General features: G+C 38.7%; 1 protein-coding gene across 3 annotated transcripts in view; it reads right to left on the bottom strand.

The window, feature by feature from the left end:
- Nucleotides 1-9,445: 9,445 nt before the first annotated feature.
- UPRT (uracil phosphoribosyltransferase homolog) overlaps nt 9,446-23,327 on the bottom strand; it is a 28,453-nt gene continuing 14,571 nt past the window's right edge. For 2 of the 3 annotated variants that reach the window (XM_025987816.2, XM_072744822.1), the window contains 6 exons: nt 22,087-22,129; nt 19,373-19,442; nt 18,090-18,152; nt 14,358-14,519; nt 13,421-13,519; nt 9,446-10,784 (listed from right to left, as the gene is read on the bottom strand). In XM_025987816.2, the coding sequence (XP_025843601.1) occupies nt 10,678-10,784; nt 13,421-13,519; nt 14,358-14,519; nt 18,090-18,152; nt 19,373-19,442; nt 22,087-22,129 (544 nt within the window). In that variant the 3' untranslated portion in view covers nt 9,446-10,677. The remainder of the gene's footprint in view (nt 10,785-13,420; nt 13,520-14,357; nt 14,520-18,089; nt 18,153-19,372; nt 19,443-22,086; nt 22,130-23,327) is intronic. The other variant, XM_025987818.2, reaches the window with a different exon arrangement.

Raw genomic sequence — 23,327 nt, 5'->3', positions numbered from 1 at the left:
AATATTATTCAGCCATTAGAAACAACAAATACCCAACATTTGCTTCATCATGGATAGAACTGGAGGGTATGATGCTGAGTGAAGTAAGTCAATTGGAGAAGGTCAAACATGGTTTCATTCATATGGGGAATATAAAAAACAGTGAAATTGATTATAGGGTAAAGTAGAGAAAATGAGTGAGAAAATCAGAGAGGGTGACAGAACACGAGAGGCTCCTAACTCTGGGAAATGAACAAGGGGTAGTGGAAGGGAGGTGGGTGGATGGGGTGCCTGGGTGATGGGCACTGAGGGCGGCACTTGACAGGATGAGCACTGGGTGTTATACTATATGTTGGCAAGTCGAACTGCAATAAAAAATTATACAAAAGAACAATAATAGTACAAAGGCTGAAGTATATTGTTTCAATTCTTATAAGTGAAATGGACTGTGGTAAGTTAAAGGTATATATTATAAGGCATAAGGAACCAGTAAAAACCAAATAAACAAATGGGACTAACAGCAAATATTAAGATGGTAGATTTAAAACTAGTCATATCAATAATCCCATTAAATGAACATGGTCCACATACCCCAATTAAAAAGTAGAAACTGTTGAATTGGATAAAAAAGCAAGACCCAACTCCAAGCTACCTACAAGAAACTCAAATTAAATATAAAAACACAAACAGGTTAAAAGCCAAAGGATGGAAAAAGATATACCATACTAATATATCAACAGCAAACTGAAATGTTTATATTAATGTCAGACAAAGCAGATTTAATAAGAAAGGACATTACCAGGAGTAAAAGGACACATTTTTATAATGATAAAGTTTCAATTTATCAAGAGGACATTGGATGCCTTTGTGGCTCAGCGATTGAGCATGTGCTTTGACTCAGGGCATGATCCCAGGATCCAGGATGGAGTCCCACATTGGGCTCCTTGCAGAGCCTGCTTCTCTCCCTCTCCCTGTGTCTCTACCTCTCTCCGTGTTTCTCATGAATAAATAAATAAATAAAATCTTAAAACAAAAACAGAAGTGAGAATGTATTTTGCCCAAAATGAAAACACAACATATCAAAATTTTTGAGGTATAGCTAAATCAGTATTTTTTAAAGATTTTATTTATTTATTCATGAGAGAGAGAGAGAGAGAGAGAGAGAGAGAGAGAGAGAGAGAGAGGCAGAGACACAGGCAGAGGGAGAAGCAGGCTCCATGCAGGGAGCCTGACATGGGATTTGATCCCAGGTCTCCAGGATCAGGCCCTGGGCTGAATGCGGCAGTAAACTGCTAAGCCAGCTGGGCTGCCCTAAATCAGTATTTATAAGGAAATTTACATCATGAAAGTCTGGTATTATAAAAGCAGTACCTGAAATCAAAGTATGGCTACCAGAACAGCAACATTAGCATTACTTGGGAACTTAGAAACAAAGTCCTCAGGCCCTACTCCAGACCCTACCAAATCAGAAACTCCAGTGGTGAGGGCCAGGTGATTCTGATACACATTAACATTTGAGAAACACTATTGTATACTATTTGAGTATCATTTTTGTGGTGTTAAGGATTCTTTCTTCAATAAGGAATCTACACAGTTTAAACTGCTCTGAAGCTCACGTCATTAAAAACAATCTTATATTATATAGACTAATTTTATATCATTTAGAAAATTTCCTAGGCCCTGGTTGTATAAGTAACTAACCTTACAAATAATCCCTCACTTGGTAAAAACGTCCAAATTTCAGAGACACTTGGGTGGTTCAGTGGCTCTGCCTTTGGCTTGGGTCATGATCCTGGGGTCCTGGGATCGAGTCCTATATCAGGCTCCCCACAGGGTGCCTGCTTCTCCCTCGGCCTATGTCTCTGCCTCTATTTGTGTCTCTCATGAATAAATAAATAAAATCTTTTAAAAAGTCCAAATTTCAGAAGACATGGTTACAATTTTTCTTAAGATCTGAAGTGGAGTAGAGGAAAAAGACTGCTGGGAAATATGATCCCACCGAATAATTGCTATTATTTACAGTAGGAATTCCCTCCATATGGGAACCAAATATAATCGAATCTCAATCATGTTCAGTGATGAAAAAATAAGACACATTAAATCTAAATGGCTGATGATATAAAAATAATTTGCTTGCAATATCATTTTATACCTGCACTTGAGTATGAACTTGTCTGATGTTGTTACTTCAAAATATTGAAACCCTAACATAAGTACTAACTCAGAAGCACTGACGCCTATAATGGTAGACATCACCTTTCCAACTAATTCAATGCATCTATCTACGCCAAAACTGGTTGCTATCTAAATTTTCTGCTCACATTTTTCCTAGGACACTGAGTTAAAGATTTGGGATTTACTGGACTTCAGTTACAGCTTCTGCTAATCAGGAATAAACAAATTCCAAATTGTATCAAAATACTTAACTGATAAGTATAAATGATAATTGCAGTAAGAACATGAGAGCAACATTTGCCATGAAAGAATTATAAAATGGATAATCTATCGATTAATATCAGTTTTCAATATTATGGCAGTTTTAAAAAATAAAGGGAGATAGGGTAGAGCTAAGCTGATGGCATACTAGGACTCAAGGCTCATCTTGTTCCTCAACTACAACTATATAACTAACAAACCATTTTAAATGCCCCAGAAATCAACCTGAAGACTGATGGAACAAACTCCACATCTAAATGGGGGAAAAGAAGCCACATCAAAGATAGGAAGTATAGAGTGTGGTTAAGGGAAGAAACAGATCGAGGGTACTACAGAGGGTTAGGAGCTGTGGTCATGGAGAAAGCTAAAGGAGAAAGAAGCACACAGTAGAATGCACAAGGAGACCATTTCCCCAAAGCCATTGACTAGGAAAATGAAAGGGGCTGATTTTCATGAGTTCTTGCAACCCAGGGGCAGATGGCACAGAAATAGTGATATAAAAAATTCTTGGGGCACATGGGAGGAGATTATTTGGCTCTTCTTGGAGTGAGTCCCTGAGAAGCAAAGTTCAGGGGGATGCCTCTCTAGTAACAAGAGAGTTGGCTGGGGCCATTTCCATCCCTAGCCCCTCAGCATAAACACAGAGCCATCTGCATAAAGCAACACCAGTAGCCTAAATTGCTTATGCTGGATCCCAAATCCCTGGGTTCTGGCAACACTGTCCTTCCTGGTGAAGCCTGCCTCGGTCCCCAGGTGACAGGCCCCTCTCCAGAAGATCAGCAGAAAGCCCTGCAACACCATGTCTCCTGACCAGAGAGGTCTCTAGCTCTAGCGGACATAATATCAGGTCTTATTTAACAAGCATACCAGAGTAAACCTAGTTAAAACTCACCACATTTTGGCCAAAGTCCAAACAGTGTCCACTGCAGGTAAGGAGAGCCTTTGCAGATAACTGGCCCGAAGGATAGACCAGCCCAAACAAAGCAGCAGAGTATACAAGCACACACCAGACATAATCCCTAAAGTGCCAGGCCCTGGACCCTGTATGATCCTTTCTTCATAAAGTTATTACTCTCAGGAAAAGGAAACATAACTGCCTTTTTTTAACACAGAGAAGTTAGAGACATGGACAAAATGCCAAGAAGGAGGAATTCATCCCAAATGAAAGAACAAGGTAAGGTCGCAGCCAGATACCTAAGTAGAACAGATATAAAAGTAACATGCCTGAGGGAGAATTTCAAGCAACAATCATAAGGATACATGCTGGGCTTGAGAAAAGAAAGGGCCTAACCTTACACCTAAAGGATCTACAAAAAGAACAAAAAATGTTACCTAAAGCCATCAGAAGGAGGGAAATAAGATTCAAAATAGAAAGAAATAATATAGCAATGAAGAAACAATAGCATGGAGCAATGCAACCAGGAGCTGCTTCATAAAAGAAAATAAAAATTGATAAACCCCTTAGGCAGACTTACCAAAAAGAAAAAAGACCCAAACTAATAAAATCACAAATGAGAGAGGAGAAATCACAACCAACACCACAGAAATATAAACAATTTTAACATCATATTATGAAAAAATATATGGCAAAGGGGCCCCTGGGTGGTTCAGTGGTTGAGTATTTGCCTTCAGCTCAGCTCGTGATCCCGGGGTCCTAGGATCGAATCCCGCATGAAGCTCCCTGCAAAGGGTCTGCTTTTCCCTCTGCCTATCTCTGCCTCTCTCTGTATGTCTCTTATGAATCAATAAATATATAATATATATATTATATATTATATATATTCTACCAAACATTTGAAGAACAGTTAATACCTATTCTTCTCGAGAACACAGGCAACACCCTTTTGAACTCGGCCACAGTAACTTCTTGCAAGATACATCCACGAAGGCAAATGAAACAAAAGCAAAAATGACCTATTAGGACTTCATCAAGATAAGAAGCTTTTGCACAGCAAAAGAGACAGTCAACATAACTCAAAGACAACCTACAGAATGGGAGAAGATATTTGCAAATGACCTATCAGATGAAGGGCTAGTTTCCAAGATGTATAAAGAACTTATTAAACTCAACAGCAAAGAAACAAACAATCCAATCATGAAATGGGCAAAAGACATGAAGAGAAATCTCACAGAGGAAGACATAGACATGGCCAACATGCACATGAGAAAATGCTCTGCATCATTTGCCATCAGGGAAATACAAATCAAAACCACAATGAGATGCCGCCTCACACCAGTGAGAATGGGGAAAATTAACAAGGCAGGAAAGCACAAATGTTGGAGAGGATGAGGAGAAAAGGGAACCCTCTTACACTGTTGGTGGGAATGTGAACTTGTGCAGCCACTCTGGAAAACTGTGTGGAGGTTCCTCAAAGAGTTAAAAATAGACCTGCCCTACGACCCAGCAATTGCACTGTTGGGGATTTACCCCAAAGATACAGATGCAATGAAACAGCGGGACACCTGCACCCCGATGTTTATAGCAGCAATGTCTACAATAGCCAAACTGTGGAAGGAGCCTCGGTGTCCATTGAAAGATGAATGGATAAAGAAGATATGGTCTATGTATACAATGGAATATTACTCAGTCATCAGAAATGATAAATACCCACCATTTGCTTCGACGTGGATGGAACTGGAAGGTATTATGCTGACTGAAATAAGTCAATCGGAGAAGGACAAACATTATATGGTCTCATTCATTTGGGGAATATAAAAAATAGTGAAAGGGAATAAAGGGGAAAGGAGAAAAAAAATGAGTGGGAAATATCAGAAAAGGAGACAGAACATCAAAGACTCCTAACTCTGGGAAATGAACTGGGGGTGCTGGAAGGGGAGGTGGGCAGGGGGTGGGGGTGACTCGGTGATGGCTACTGAGGTGGGCACTTGACGGGATGAGGACTGGGTGTTATTCTATATGTTGGCAAATTGAACACCAATAAAAAATAAATTTATAAAAATAAATAAAATAAAATAAAAATAAAAATACCTATTCTTCTCAAACTATTTCAAAAAACAGAATTGGAAGGAAAACTTCTAAACTCATTCTTGAGGCCAGCATTACCCTGATACCAAAACCAGATAAAGACCCCAGTAAAAAAGAAAATTACAGGCCAAAATCCTTAATGAACATGGATGCAAAAATTCTCAATAAAATACTAGGAAATATAGAGGCACCTGGATAGCTCAGGTCATGATCTCAGGGTCCTGGGACTGAGCCCATCAGGCTCCCTCCTCAGTGGGGAGTCTGCTTCTCCCTCTCTTCTTCTGCACCTCTCCGCCTGCTCGTGTACACTCTATCTCCCTCTCAAATAAAATCTTTTTTTTAATATAAGAAGATTTATTTATTTTTTAAAGATTTTATTTATTTATTCATAGAGACACAGAGAGAGAGAGAGAGAGAGGCAGAGACACAGGCAGAGGGAGAAGCAGGCACCCTGCAGACCCTGACGTGGGACTCAATCCAGGGTCTCCAGGATCACGCCCTGGGCTGCAGGTGGCGCTAAACCACTGCACCACCAGGGCTGCCCTCAAAATCTTTTAAAAAAATACTAGGGAATCAAATCCAACTGAACATTAAAAGAACCATTCATCACTATCAAATGTAGTTTATTCCTAGGTTGTAAGGATGTTTCAGTATTCTCAAATCAATCAAGATGATACACCACACTAATAAAAGAAAGGATAAGAACCATATGATCTCTCAGTAGATGCAGAAAAATCATTTGACAAAATACAGTGTTCATTTTTTATAAAAACCCTCAACAAACTAGAGACTGAGGGAACATACCTCAACATAATAAAGGCCATATACAAAAAAGCTGACAGTTAATATCATCCTCAATGAGAAATAACTGACAGTTTTTCCTCTATGATCAGGAACAAGATAGGGATGTCTGTTCTCACCACTATTATTTAAGATAGTACTGGAAATTGTAGCCTCAGCAAACAGACAAGAAAAAGAAACAAAAAGCATCTAAATCAGCAAGGAAGAAGTCAAGCTTGCACTGTTTTCAGACAACTTGATGCTCTACATAGAAAACCCAAGATTCTACAAAAAAATTGCTAGATAACAAAATAAACAAATTCAGTCAAGCCGCAGGACACAAAATAAACATATAGAAATCTTTTGCATTTCTATACACCAATAATGAAGCAGCAGAAAGACAAACCAAGGACTCAATCCTATTTACAATTATACCAAGAAGCATAAGATACCTAGGAATACACCTAACCAAAGAGGTAAAATCTGTACTATGAGAAGTATAAAACACTGACGAAAGAAACTGAAGATGCCACAAAGAAACAGACAGTCCATGCTCACGGAACAAAAGAACAAATATTGCTGAAATGTCTATACTGCCCAAAGCAAACTACATGTTTAATGCATCCCTATCAAAATACTACTCCGCATCACTGGCCATCAGGGAAATACAAATCAAAACCACAATGAGATACCACCTCACACCAGTGAGAATGGGGAAAATTAACAAGGAAGGAAACAACAAATGTTGGAGAGGATGTGGAGAAAGGGGAACCCTCCTGCACTGTTGGTGGGAATGTGAACTGGTACAGCCACTCTGGAAAACTGTGTGGAGGTTCCTCAAAGAGTCAAAAATAGATCTGCCCTATGACCCAACAATTGCACTGCTGGGGATTTACCCCAAAGATACAGATGCAGTGAAACGCCGGGACACCTGCACCCCAATGTTTATAGCAGCAATGTCCACAATAGCCAACCTGTGGAAGGAGCCTTGGTGTCCATCGAAAGACGAATGGATAAAGAAGATGTGGTCTATGTATACAGTGGAATATCACTCAGTCATCAGAAACGACAAATACCCACCATTTGCTTCGACGTGGATGGACCTGGAGGGTATTATGCTGAGTGAAATAAGTCAACAGGAAAAGGACAAACAGTGTATGTTCTCATTCATTTGGGGAACATAAAAATTAGTGAAAGGAAATAAAGGGAAAGGAGAGAAAAATGAGTGAAAATATCAGTGAGGGTGACAAAACATGAGACACCTAACTCTGGGAAATGAACAAGGGGTAGTGGAAGGGGAGGTGGGCAGGGGGTTGGGGTGACTCAGTGATGGGCACTGAGGGGGGCACTTGATAGGATGAGCACTGGGTGTTATGCTATCTGTTGGCAAATTGAACTCCAATAAAAAAATTTTTAGAAATACTACCAGCATTTTTCACAGAGCTAGAACAAACCATTCTAAAATTTGTATGGAACCACAAAAGATCCCAAATAGCCAAAGCAACTTTGAAAAACAAAAGAAAAGCTGGAGGCATCACAATTCCAGACTTCAAGTTATATTACAAAGCTGTAGTGACTGAGGTAGTATGGTAGTGGTACAAAAGTAGACACATAGATCAATAGAGCAGAAGACTCAGAAATGGACCCATAACTATATGGTGAACTAATCTTCAATGAAGCAGGAAAGAATATCCAACAGAAAAAAGACAGTCTAACTGTTGGGAAAATTGGACAGCAACATGTGAAAGAATAAAACTGGAGCACGTTCTTACATCATACACAAAAAATGAATTCAAAATGCATTAAAGACCTAAATGTGAGACAATAAACCATTAAAATCCTAAAGAACATAGGCAGTAACCTCTTTGACATCAGCTGAAGGAACTTCTTTCTAGATATGTCTCCCGAGGCAAGGGAAACAAAGGCAAAAATAAACTATTGGTACTTCACAAAAATAAAAAGCTTTTCTGCACAGTGAAAGAAACAATCAACAATACTAAAAGGCAACCTACAGTATAGGAGAAGAAATTTGCAAATTACTATTTGATAAAGGGTTAGTATTCAATATGTATAAAGAACTTAGCAAACTCAACACCCCAAAAAACAAATAATCCAGTTAAGAAATGGGAAGGAGACATGAATAGATATTTTTCCAAAGAAGAACTACGGATGCCTAATAGACATGAAAAGATGCTCAACATCACTCACCATCAGGGAAATACCAATCATAACTACAATCAGGTATCACCTCACATCTCTCAGAATGGCTAAAATCAACAACACAAGAAACAAAAGGTGTTGGTGAGGATGTGGAGGAAAAAGGAAGCCTCATGCACCATTGGTGGTGATGCAAACTGGTACAACCACTGTGGAAAACAGTGTGGAGGTTCCTTAAAATGTTAATAATAGAACTACACTAAGACCCAGGAATTAATCCTAGGTATTTACCCAAAGGATATAAAAATACAGATTCGAAGGGATACATGTACCTTGATGTTTACAGCAACATTATCAACAATAGCCAAGTTATTTGAAAATCCCCAATCTCCATGGACTGATGATTAGATAAAGTTGTGGAATATATTTGTATAATGGAATATTACTTAGACATAAAAATAATGAAATCTTGCCATTTGAAATGATATGGACAGAGCTAGAGAGTATTATGCCAAATGAAATAAGTCAGAGAAAGACAAATACAGTACAATTTCATTCATATGTGGAATTTAAGAAATAAAAGAAATGACCATGATGGGGGAGAGTAAGGTAAACAAGGTAACAGGCTTGGTTTTTTATTTTTATTTTTTTTTTAGGAAACAGACTCTTAACTATAGAAAACAAACTGATGGTGACTAGAGGGGACAGGGGGTGGGAGATGGGTTAAATAGATGGTGGGGATTAAAGAGTGCACTTGTGATGAGCACTGGGTATTGCACGTAAGTGCTGAATCACTAAATTCAACACCAGAAACTAATATTACACCATATGTTAACTAACATACAATGAATTTAAATAAAAACTAAAAAAAACTGAAAATAAAGCGAAAAAATATAGTGAAGCCTTTGTAGCATTCCTAGGCTCTATAGGGAAAATGCATTCCATTGTACACCAGCTTTCCTTCCTCTCCCCTAATTGTTGCTGACTTTCCTCAGCTTTGGTTCTAAGAAACTCCCTGATGCTCTTTCTGAATTTTTTGGAACACAGGCCCACAACAACTGCTTAGGGGGCTATGAGAGTATAATTATTCAAGTCATCAGTCAGAGCCACTGTTAAAATGTTTAATATCAATGTAAAATAAGATCAGGATTTCACAAACAAGTTTCAGCACACAAACACTGATTTCTACAACAGTTTGTCTTCCTTTCAGAGGCCTAAATATAAACACACATAAATCTTAAGGATTTAAAAAATATCATGGTTTTTTAACATTAATACAGCTACAGTTGACAAGCATGCAAAAGAACTCATTTCCAAATTGAATGAAATATCCAAATTAAAAATGTAGCAGTTTAATGTACTTATTGGTCATAAAACTCAGCAAGAAACTGTTCTTTCCCCCATACCTCAAAAACTACCACAAATTCCTTTCTAGGGCACTGATGGCATTAACAGTACTTAGCCCACCCTTGTCAGCATCCAGATATCCCTGATTCAATCTATCTATGTAAATTAATGTTACAGTTTCAGTTGTTGAAAATGCTCACCATCTTCTTCACTGCATTATACTTGGCAAAGCATCTACCAACCATGCACAGGATAGGAATTGAGCCATGAAAAACATAATGGCTTGACTGAAGAGGTAACCATATAACCTGGGTCTGCTAATTGAGTGAGGATATTAATGGAAATGTAAAATTCCAGGAAGCATTCTTTTTTTCATCTTCTCCAAGTAACCAGCATGTACAGTACTGGGAATAAAGAGGAGAAGCAGGTGACAACAGCCATAAACATGAAATTTCCCTAGAACTAAAAGGAAACTAAACAAAATGTGGACCAAAGAATGGACTTTCACTTGGGCTTTTACTGTGGCAGCAAACAATTTCCAAACTGAGAGGTTGAAAAATTATGAAACAGTTTTGGGGCCCCTGGGTGGCTCGGTCAATTAAATATCCGACTCTTGATCTCAGCACAGGTCTTGATCTCAGGGTTGTGGGTTCAAGCCCCCGCACTGGGCTCCATGCTGGGTGTGGAGCCTACTTAAAAATATATTAGGAAATAGCTTCTATGCCCTGAGGGATCATCAACTTGCATAAGAATACTATTAAAATATTTTCTAAGAGTTGTTTATACTTCCCTATTGAATTTGGTACCAACAATAAAGAAATAACCAAATAAATTAAATAAACCTCAAATAGTTCCTCTTTACTATACTCACTCCCAAAAATTACAAAGAAGCAAAATTTTCTCTGCCATTCCTCAAGTGAATTAATAAAACAAGTAGAAACTCAAACATTAAATGTAATATTACACAAGATAATTAATTTTCCTTTGGTAACTCAGTCTGTCCCAAAGTATTTCTGTCCAAAATGTGTAGGCGCAACAGGATGAACTTCAGTAGTTAAAATTGTGATCTCGGGAAACTCCTGAATGATTGATTTGGCACCTTCAAAAAATAAAAGGAAAATTGCTGTTATGGTATAACTTTTTGGTAACAGTCACTGGAATTCAGGAATTTTATAGTCACTAGGTATAATATAGACAGAAGACAGAAAGCAATGACCTTTAAATACCTAGTCAGATTTGACTAATCTCTTAGTTTACATGTCTGATATCTGAAAAACTTTGACGATCATCACACTATGCCTCCACCCATTCACTGATAAATTCCTCGAATCAAATTGTTTTCTAACCAAGATTTTTAAAATACATACAGTTATAGCAACTTTCTCCCTGGAGAGTCTTTGCTTTGTTTTGTTTCATTTTAAAGGCAGATGGATGCGTAATATCCCATTGTATTACTCAGGCATTAGAAAAGATGAATACCCACCATTTGTTTCAACTTGGATGGAACTGGAAGGTACTATGCTGAGTGAAGTAAGTCAATCAGAGAAGGACAAACATTCTATGGTTTCACTCATGTGGGGAATATAAAGAATAGTGAAAGGGATTATAGGGGAAAGGAGAGAAAATGAGTGGGAAAATCAGAGAGGGTGACAGAACATGAGAGACTCCTAACTCTGGGAAATGAACAAGGGGTAGTAGAAGGGGAGGTGGGCAGGTGGATGGGGTGAGTGGGTGACAGGCACTGAGAGGGGAGGGGCACTGGATGGGATGAACACTGGGTGCTATATGTTGGCAAATTGAACTCCAATAAAAAAATATACAAAAAATAAAAATAAATAAAACCAGAAAAAAATTAAAGGCAGATGGAATAGAAAGAATACAACCCTTTCCAGAAACAGGATCATATATAAGATGATGGTTTCTCAACTGCAACCCTGCAAAACAAGTGTAAAAACTTCCTTGGTATGTCAGAGTGAGCTAGCTTTTAGAAGTTAGACTTTAGCTTTGGGGTTGCAGGAAAAAGGACTAGCTAGTAGCCTCACCAAACTAAAAAACCATAGCAATGCTGCCACAGAATAAGACTTTTTTCATCTGTAATGTCAAAGAATAGTATATTATTCTAATGTATACTCTTAGAACTAATAGCTACTTTTCAACTTCCAAAGGCAGAAAACCCAGTAATTATTTGATTATCTCAGTGTTTACAGTGCTACCTCTGCTGTATATATAGATAGATAGATAGATAATAGATAGATAGATGATAGATAAGATAGATAGATAGATAGATGACAAAGCAAATTGCCCTTTGTCACCATCAACATTTGAACTACAGGTAAATTTTTATTATGAAACAACAAAATAATCAATGGTCTACTGAAAGCAGCCCTCCCGATTGGATACACTACAGCCTCTTCAAGGTTGGCTGAGACTGGGAACTTTTGGAAATGAGGAAACACCCTAGCTAGAAGCTATATATTTCTCTTTCTTTTCAATTATGAAACAAATACAAATTCCTTGTCAAATATTTGTAAAATACAAAGAAAAACCTTAAAAAATAAAATGAATTGCTTAGAGTCTCACCATCTTAAGATAACCACCATTGATATAGTGTGTATTTTAAAATGAAAATTGAAATAGATTATGCATCTGTCTAGCTTCTCATGCTAAGGAAAGACTTATTAGCTTCTATGTTAAGTCCAAATCTGATTTTGGTAGTCATAACAGTCATAATATGTATTAGTCCTCTCTAAACTTGGTGATAATATTTTATGTTATTCTAATGCTGTTATGTTTTAAACATGCTTTTTTACATTTACATGGAGATTTTTCAATGTTATTAAATATTATTTGAAAATATGAGTTAACAGTTACATAATATTACATCCTTTGAATCTATATTTATTTAAACACTTCTTTATTGTAAGTCAACTTTCACTTCTTTTTAAAGATTTTATTTATTTATTCATGAGAGGCAGACACAGGCAGAGGGAGAAGCAGGCCCCCTGCAAGGAGCCTGATGTGGGACTCAATCTCGAATCCCAGGATCATGCCCTGAGCCAAAAGCAGATGCTCAACCGCTGAGCCACCCAGGCGTCCCTCTAATTTTTTTTACACTAAATATAACTCTGCAGTGAATACCCCAAAGGCTAAATTTCTATATGTATGTCTGATTATTTTCTTAGGATACTTTCACATATGTCCTCAATTGTATAGCAAAAATCTAGGACCTTATATTAGGCTGACTTTCCTGAGGAAATGGAGAACACACAGTTCTACCATTATGCCCTTTGGGCAGAAGTAGAACTTAGAAAACTTCTGTTCTTTGCTTCATGCTGGAAAGTTTATGTAACAAGACCACAAGGCTAAACAGAACCTCAAGTTTCTTACTGTTTGGAAGCAGTTCTCAGGCTCAGGTGAGTAGTCAGGAGAAACAGGGACATTTCAGCCATTTGCAGGCTCTACCCATACAAAAATACCAGGAAAACAACTGCAATCCCCCTCAAAGGGGTTAGTTCATACTTTTCCATACGAATTTGAACATTAGAATGGTACAAAAATACTGTTATCACTAAGCTTAGAGATGATAAACACAAGTTATGAACTACCAAAATTAGATATAGATTTAATGTGGAGGAAGCAAATGAACTTTTCTTCATGATGAGAGTCTGGACAGATATACACTCACCCAACCCATGACCATCTGGAGCCCCAGTAACCACCTCATGCTGAACTCACCATGAGGAGTAGAGAACAGACTGAGTAGGATGATAACACTGGGTTGAACTCCATGTTCTATAAGAACCTTTACAGCTTCAATTACAGTATTTCCAGTACCTGAAATCAAAAGACAACCAAATGCATTAACAACTTTAACATTTATCTCAAAACATATTTGAAGTTTATTGTTAAATAAAGGCAATTTAGAAATCTGACATAAAACACGAGGCAAAGCTTCATTTGAAGGTGCGTGGTCTTTATCAATGACATTCTTTTCTTAACGATTTTATTTATTTACTCATTCATTCATTCCTTTATTCGAGAGAGTAGGGGGCGGAGCCTGATGCTGGGCTTGATTTCACGATTCTGAACCAAAACCAAGAGTTGGATGCCTAACCCCAGATGCCCAATCCATGGTGTTATTTTCAATAATGGACATCATACACACACTTTTCAGCTTTCAAATACACAACAAACCTCAAATTTATTCGATATTTGAGATATCAAATTTGATACCCACCCTCCACTACCAACCCTGGGAGACAATGCTGTTTGTGATCTGAATAAGCTCATAAAACAGAATGGGAGAAAAAAATTACTTTTAGAGAGGATAAATCCTTGAGAAATTCATTGCTATATTAATTGGGCTAGAGAAGGGACATATTTCAATAAATTTTCTGTGTTCTATATATTTTGCCTCAGATCCTTTGCTTTAGAGCTTTCATTCATTTTAAAACAAAAGTTCTTTGGAGCTAATAAAGTTTAGACAATGTATATTCTCTTATTACACAATAAAAATTCCCCAGTTAACTGCCCAGGGCAACTCCAAATCCAACTGAGAAAAATACATTTAGAATCAGTTTTGCCTTTATATAAGGGTATCTAAAAGGCAGTCACTAAGTCGAATTGATTTAAACCATAAACAAAGTATACAAATTAAATTCCAGCCACTCACTGAGAATTGGATACATCAGAAGGACTTTTCTCCGGTAAATGTCTGGGGGGAACTTAGCATAATATACTTTGGCTCTTTGTGTCTCTTCATCACTCTGAATCAGGATCTTCCCAATTCGTATGGATCGACAGCAGTCTCGTAAACCTTGTTCCATTGCCTCACCTTGAAGACAAAAATTTTTAAAAAGAAAAAAAAAAAAAGAGTTGACAGAAAACTGAAGTCCCAAAATAGACCAAAGCAGAGTGTGTGTGGCTATTATTAATACAAAAAGGACATTGTCAAGATGGGAGCAATTCTTCTTAAGCTAAGAACTTTTATTTCTGATATGCTCTTATTTTATACTTAGTGCAGGTCAAGTAAACCAGATTAAGGACTGGTCAATGAAAATAGGATAAGCTAGTTTTATTGCTGGCTTTCAAGTTCCTTCCTTCTCCTCCCCCAAGAAACATAACAAACACTAGTACTACCCTCTTGGTTTCTGAACACAGTTATTTTTAGTCTAAATTCCTTTAAGGAAGTGTTTGCCAAAAGTGAATCACTCTCACACCATCCTCAAGATTTTAGGCTATATCAGAATTCGATCTGTACTGTTATTTACTTAATATTTTTCTTTAAATTAACTATTTTCATTTACATTTATTTTAAGAGGAAACTTTCTATCACTGTTGTAAACATAAAAAGTTTCTAAAATATATGAAAATCAACCAATAGCTAATAAGATTAAAAAATAACCCTGTCTATGCATTACCCCAAGGTCATCTGCTATATACTAGGGCTGTGAGGATGCTGTTACCTTTATAGCAGGAACTGGACTAAAATAGAAGAAAAAATGCCTTAAAAGCCCATCTCCATTGTCTTCACCAGTTTTTAAAAAGTTAAATAACATTGTCCTGAAAATCCTATCATTGCTTAAAAGCTATCATATTTTTTTAAAAAAGGAGCTAAGGGGATCCCTGGGTGGCACAGCGGTTTAGCGCCTGCCTTTGGCCCAGGGCGTGATCCTGGAGACCCAGGATCAAATCCCACGTCGGGCTCCTGGTGCATGGAGCCTGCTTCTCTCTCTGCCTATGTCTCTGCCTCTCTCTCTCTCTCTCTGTGACTATCATAAATAAATAAAAAAAAATAAAAAAGGAGCTTAAAGTTCCTATTTTGAGGCCTTCAATTGTTCACCAACAGAAATACACAGCCAGAGAAAAGGCAATGCTTATATGTGAAAATATCCATCGTCTCCAGTGCAAGCAAATGAGGCTTCCACTGAAGCTTGGATCTTGTAAAAAATTAATTAATTAATTTGTTAATTAATTTATGTATTTATTAAGTTGCTGAATGGAAGTAACCATCCCCATATAACAAGTAGACATTCTAATTACAGGCACATAATTTTTTCTTTCTCATTAAACTTTTGTTTTAATGGGTCTCAAAATTCTGTGACAGATTTTTGGTCAAGTTGTTTCCATTAAAAAGTACTGATTTTAAAAACTAATAACTTAAAACTGCCACACACGCACAAAAAGAAAAAAAATGGTCCACAAAACATTCTCCTTTCCTTCTGAAGGTTTTACGATGCATTGTTATCATTAACCAGTCTTTTACTATTAAACTTAAATGGCCAATTGACACAAACAGTTCTGAGACCGTTCTTCCACCACTGATTAAGACTGGGGTGGCAGGTATTGGGGATAATATTCATTAAGCCTTCTGAGCTTTCTGGGCAGACTTGGTGACTTTGCCAGCTCCAGTTGCCTTCTTGTCCACTGCTTTGATGACACCCACAGCAACCATCTGTCTCATGTCACGAACAGCAAAATGGCCCAGAGGAGGATAGTCAGAGAAGCTCTTAACACACATAGGTTTGCCAGGAACCATATCAACAATGGCAGCATCCCCAGATTTCAAGAACTTGGGACCATCTTCCAGCTTCTTTCTGGAACGACGATCTATCTTTTCCTTCAGCTCAGCAAACTTGCAAGCAATGTGAGCTGTGTGACAATCTAGCACAGGTGCATATCCAGCACTGATTTGGCCTGGATGGTTCAGGATAATCACCTGAGCTGTGAAGCCAGCTGCTTCCATTGGTGGGTCATTTTTGCTGTCACCAGCCACGTTGCCACGACGAACATCTTTGACAGATACATTCTTGACATTGAAGCCAACATTGTCCCCAGGAAGAGCCTCACTCAAAGCTTCATGGTGCATTTAAACAGACTTTACTTCAGTTGTAACATTGACTGGAGCAAAGGTGACCACCATACCAGGCTTAAGAACACCAGTCTCCACTCGACCCACTGGTACAGTACCAATACCACCAATTTTGTAGACGTCTTGGAGAGGCAGACACAAGGGCTTATCAGTTGGACGAGTTGGTGGCAGAATGCAATCCAGGGCTTCAAGCAGTGTGGTTCCGCAGGCATTCCCATCTTTACGGGTGACTTTCCATCCCTTGAACCAAGGCATGTTAGCACTTGGCTCCAGCATGTTGTCACCATTCCAACCAGAAATTGGCATAAATGCTACTGTGTTGGGGTTGTGGCCAGTTTTCTTAATGTAGGTGCTGACTTCCTTAACGATTTCCTCGTATCTCTTCTGGCTGTAGGGCAGTTCAGTGGAATCCATTTTGTTAACACCAACAATTAGTTGTTTTACACAAAGTGTGTAAGCCAGAAGGGCATGCTCACGGGTCTGCCCATTCTTGGAGATACCTGCTTCAAATTCACCAACACCAGCAACAACAATCAGGACAGCACAGTCAGCCTGAGATGTGCCTGTAATCATGTTTTTGATAAAGTCTCTGTGTCCTGGGGCATCAATGATGGTCACATAATACTTGCTGGTCTCGAATTTCCACAGGGAGATATCAATGGTGATACCACGTTCACGTTCAGCTTTCAGTTTATCCAAGACCCAGGCATACTTGAAGGAGCCTTTTCCCATCTCAGCAGCCTCCTTCTCAAATTTTTCGATAGTTCTTTTGTTGATCCCACCACATTTGTAGATCAGATGGCCAGTAGTGGTAGACTTGCCCGAATTTACCAGTCCAATGACGATGATGTTGATGTGAGTCTTTTCCTTTCCCATTTTGGTTTAGGTTTAGCGGTGGTTTTCACGACACCTGTGTTCTGGCAGCAAACCCATTGCGAAAAAGCGGCACATAATTTTGTTGCACAAAGTCTGGTTTAAAAGAATAATCAGTTGGACTCAAATACAAATACAACATTTATAAGACAAGCAATTGGAAATACCTAGAGTTAATAACAGTTAAGTGCTTTTGCCATATGGTCACATACACAGCAACTATAAAACTAAAAACACTGAATAAGCCATTCACTCCAGCTCCTACTAGGTAGGATTATTCTGTTCCCTACAAAAGAAATTAAAACAAAACAAATTATTTCTCCAGTCAGGTATTCAGAGTTCTGCAGGCCTGAATTTGTGCCATATTCTATCAGTTTTTAAGCTCCCCTGTTCTCCCCAAGACAGCCCCATCTTATCCTCCTATCCCACCCTGAAGCTCTCTGAAAGTGGCTTACCCATGGGGGCAGGCCAGTAGAGTAGATGCTTTATAGTTAAAATTAGTCAAGCTCAGCAATACACAGGCCACCATGAGGACAGACAACACAGGTGGTGAGATTTTTGTGAAGGCGGGATGCAATTATGGCAGACAAGCCTACCTCTTTCCTGGACAACTGTTTCTATGTGTGCGAAGAGACAAGAATCACATATATGCAAACCTACCGCTTCTCATTATGCTGACACCACAATTTCCCTTCTCAAATTTCACTCCTTCATACTTGTATCCTATTGGGGATAAAATCAAAGAATTTATCTTTCATTACTAGAGAAATCCACATATTTTAAAAGTGTCTATAGCTTAAAGCCAGTGGGTACAGAGCAACCATTGTCTAGACATTCTGTATAACCTCTTAGGTAATGAGAAGTCATGATTTTTCAGTTATTTCTTAATCCCTCATAAGAAACCTGTGGGGAGAATTGGGAGATGTGGACTTCACCAACTAGGAATAGGACTGATATTCACATACACATTCCTCAATTTGAATTCAGAGGGGAATCATTGCACTCAGAAGTGCTATAAACCCCATCAATTCAAACTGGGGAACTCACTGTGAGCTACAGCAGAGAGCCTCCTCATTCCAACCCTTTTTATGAGCTTCCATTCTGCCTTAAAAAGCAGGAGACAGAGGTTGAAGTAGTTACCAAGACATGTTCAACCCTTAGTGTCATCCTGAATTTGTATCAATTATTTTTTTTTTATTTATGATAGTCACAGAGAGAGAGAGAGAGAGGCAGATACACAGGCAGAGGGAGAAGCAGGCTCCATGCACCGGGAGCCTGACGTGGGATTCGATCCCGGGTCTCCAGGATCGCGCCCTGGGCCAAAGGCAGGCGCCAAACCGCTGCGCCACCCAGGGATCCCAATTTGTATCAATTATGATGCAACAAGCTCGAGACCCTAATTTTCCTAAAGTTAACCTTTGAATAGAACAGCTTCCATTATTTACTAAAGGAGAAAATCAGAATTTCAAATCCCTGAAATAAGGATCTTCAGCTGTGTTCTATTAGAGTAAAACAAAATATTCTCTTCAAATCTCATCATATCTAGTTTTCTTTGTCTTTTTCACTTCTCACTCTTTTACCTGGAGTTTCAATGCCAAACCAACCCACCCATTTATTAATACTGGTAGCTTCTCCCACAGAGTTGAAGATAAGCTGCCAGCAATTCTTAACTCTGGTCCCAATGGGCTGTCATCAAAGGCAACACTTGCATGCTAAAGAATATTTATTAACCTTTAACTTGAATTGACAAGCAATTCATTAACAAAAAGTCACCCACGTAGATTTTTTACTAAATGTCTCTGAGTTTATTAAGTTATTTAAAAGAACAGCTCCACCTAGACTCCTCATTTTGCATACTGATTTACTCAGACTGCTGTTTTCCATTTCCCCCCTAATTCTCAGAGTTTTCATGATGAGAATCTGAGAGTAACAGTCCTAGTTACCTGTTGGGGTGGTCACCATGCATTCTTTGTATGGCAGCTGATTCAATCCCTCTTCCACAACAAGTCTGATCTACAGAGTTAAAAGAAGAGTAAGTTGAGAACCTGCTAGGTCTACTGTTAGCTGTTAGCTTCAGGAGCTGAACACTAGGCACAACAGGCAAGGGTTTAGATTATGGAGGTAGGAAGGGGGCACCTATCATAGGTTAGATGCAGAAATAGACCCAAATGTTTGGCTTCTTGCTACTAGGTATCCAACCTTGGGAAGGCACATGATTGCCACCAAAAGGCTCAAGTATGCCTTCTGATTCTCATTCAGTTAGTCCAGCCGATATTATTATGAGAGATGCAAAACTACAAGTGACAAGAGTCATCCTTGGAGAGAGAGCATGAGGTGGGGGAGGGGCAGGTGGAGAGGGAGTCTCAAGCAGACTTCCCACTGAGCACAGAGCCTAACCTGGGACTCAATCTCACAACCCTGAGATCATGACCTGAACCGAAATCAAGAGTTGGATGCTTAATGGACTGAGCCACCCAGGCACCCCTCCCAATAACACTATTCTAAAGAGTCTTACCTCCTCCCTATCTCCTGCATCTCTAGGACAGAAATTAATGTGCCTTATAGGAGAACATAAAACCAGAAGGGTGACTAAATATAAAGAACTCAAGAGCTGAGTGCCAGGGAAGCCAATCCTGATATATCCATGATAGAATTAATGTCAACTATAATGGAACCCTTGTGCTAGAACAGTGAACTAGAAATCCTCAACACCAGAAACCTAAATAGCTCCAGTCCCAACCACAACCATGAAAGACCCTCTGCATACATCCCCAATATCAGAACCTTCAGAGTCAACTGCAGAGAAGAGAGAGGTCCAAATTGCCATCCCCTCATGTGAATTATGCCACAGCTCCTTATTGTCTTATTTGGTCAAGATATAATGCCTGCCCTTTCAGGTAAGCATTTTACAATAACCATGAACTTAACTCCTACCTTCTATAGACAGAAGGCAAAGAAAGCAAAAGGAAGAGGAACCATTTTCTACTAATGAACACCAAGACTTCTGTTTTCTCCATGACAGCCAATGACACAAGTTCCTTCCTCCTTGAACCTATTCCTTTGGTTTGATAAAAGCATAAAGACCGAATGACCTATCACTCCAGGAGGGTCAATTACATTGACCTTAATGCAAGCCAAGGGTTATTACTGCCCCTGGAAGCTCAAATGATTATAAATTAAGTGGCCTCTGAACCAGGAATACTTAAATCCAAAAGCATAAGAGGAGCTGCCTGTATTTGGGAATTAAGATTTTCCCCATGGAAAATCTAAAGTTTCATGCCTTTTCCCCCATCACGTTCCCTTTAATAATTATTGTCTATTCTCTGATTACACCTGTGAAGTTAATAAGCCACTTTTCTTTCTTTCCCAAACTAAAAACTGACAACAGCATTTAGAATGTAAACTCCATGAGATCAGGAACAATGTCCATATTCTTTGCGGCTGTTATCTCCTCCCCCTGCAACACAGCCTAGCCCAATGCCTAACTCGAGTTCAGTAAATATTTCGTAAATAGATAAATACTAATAACCACAGTAGAAAATGTGTCAACCTTATTCCAAGCACTGAGCACACAAGAAGGAAATGCAATGCTTTACCTGAAAACAACCCAATTTGGCCTGAGATCCTCTCAGATCACACTAGCTAAACTGAATTGGGCTCATCAGAAAGGATGAATACTGACCATTTACATCGACGTGGATGGAACTGGAGGGTATTATGCTGGGTGAAATAAGGCAATTAGAGAAAGACAATTATCATATGGTCTCACTCATGTGTGGAATATAAGAAATAGTGAAAGGGGCCATGGAGGAAGGGGGCAGGAAATGAGTGGGGAAAAATTAGAGAGGAAGCAAACCAGGAGAGACTCCTGACTGGAAAACAAAGGGTTGCAGAAGGGGAGGTGGGGGGGGGGGGACAGGGGGACTGGGTGACAGGCACCAAGCAAGGCACTTGATGGGATGAGCACTGGGTATTATATGCAACTGATGAATTACTGAGCTTTACATCTGAAACTCATGATGTACTTACTATATGTTGGCTAATTGAATTTATTTATTTTTTGTTTTGTTTTTTTTTGGCTAATTGAATTTAAATTAAAAAATAAATTTTAAAAAAGGTTTCCTTCACAAATCTAAAAAATAAATAAGCAAATTGAATTGGGCTTGACCAGTCCTTAACAGGAAGCCCCTGTGGAAAGTATACACAGTCCAACTTAGAATTTCACATGTGAGGATAATACAGAAAAGGCAAAATAAATAACCTCCCATGAAAACTACAAGAAGGATATTAGTTTTTCTGTATTAAATGTATACCACACGGGTAACTTCTAGGTCTCCTTGTATCTTTGATTTTCTTTTAACGTACTTCACTTCACTGCCCTAAGATGAGGTCTTTAAGGGTTGCCAAAATCCACTTGAGAGGTAGAAGTACCTCAGAATTATAGAGAATGAATTCATGGGCAATGCTTTGAGGTTAAATGGATTGAGGCACAGCCTTAATGAAAGAGCAGAAACAACACTTCAGAAGTCTACCAGGATGACGATTACTTGGCACAATCTCTCTCATGCCCAGAATTCTCTAAAACAAAAAAGTCAGTTGGCCTACTATGATTATATCACTAGGAACAATAAAACAAAAAAGGAAAGACTCCACCTACCAAACGATCCGCAGAAAACATGAAGTCCCCTCTACTGGCTGTCCTAGAAAGAAAATAGTATAAATTTTAGTCCAGATTAGAGCTTTAAGGTAAAATATTACTTAATACATATAGTAACAATGCTATTAAGAGCTATTACAGGGACATCTGGGTGGCTCCGTGGTTGAGCATCTGCCTTTGGCTCAGGGCATGATCCCAGGATTCTGGGTTCGAGTCTCACATCAGGCTCCCCTTGAGGAGCCTGCTTCTCCCTCTATCTATGTCTCTGCCTCTTTCTCTGTATCTCTCATGAATAAATAAATAAAATCCTTTTAAAAAAGAGCTATTACAGGGATCCCTGGGTGGCGCAGTGGTTTGGCGCCTGCCTTTGGCCCAGGGCACGATCCTGGAGACCCGGGATCGAATCCCACGTCGGGCTCCCGGTGCATGGGGCCTGCTTTTCCCTCTGCCTATGTCTCTGCCTCTCTCGCTCTCTCTCTGTGTGACTATCATAAATAAATAAAAATTGAAAAAAAAAAAAGAGCTATTACATACTAAAAGCCTAAAAGCTTATATGTATAAACTATAACTGAGGCAAGATATTTTTCACTAGGATATAGGAACTTGAATGACTTGATAAATATTATTGAAAATGCTTACTCGATATTAACATTAGAGACAGGAATTGAAATGATTATCCCACTGAGCTGCCCAAGTATATATTATTCCACAAGGAGATGAATGAAGCTTCCCCTGCAAGATGGCAGCAAGTCAACAGCTCAAGTTAAGAGAAAAACTTTCACAGTATGAAAACCGGGTTCTTCCCATTCTCTCCATCCATTCACCTTGAACTAAAACCCACATTACCAAGGTAAGTAACCTATCTACTTTGTCTCTAATCCTTTTTGGAATGAGAATGATACAATACAAACAAATAAATCTTCCACTTTTGCCACTCTTTGCAAGAATACATAACCTGATTTCCAAGACCTCTTTCTCAAATTATTTGTTCCTTTTGCCTGTTTTTTCCAATCAGATGCTTTATTCCTTAGACCATTTTGCCATTTTCCTATACATTTCTTCTGGTCAACACTTTCATATCCTGAGGCGCCCAAGTAATAAATATCCAAGGTTGCACCTACTCACCTAACCAAACAAAAGGGAATGTTAAAAGGCTTACATTTTTTCTGTGTGTAAAAATCTAGTATTGTTCTACCCTCTTCTCCCACAGAAGTTAAATGATTTGACTGACAGACTGATTT

The sequence above is a fragment of the Vulpes vulpes genome, chromosome X (assembly GCF_048418805.1).
Source record: "Vulpes vulpes isolate BD-2025 chromosome X, VulVul3, whole genome shotgun sequence".
Lineage (NCBI taxonomy): Eukaryota > Metazoa > Chordata > Mammalia > Carnivora > Canidae > Vulpes > Vulpes vulpes.
Note: the sequence above shows the minus strand (reverse complement) of the source record. Positions and strands in the feature narration are given on the sequence as shown.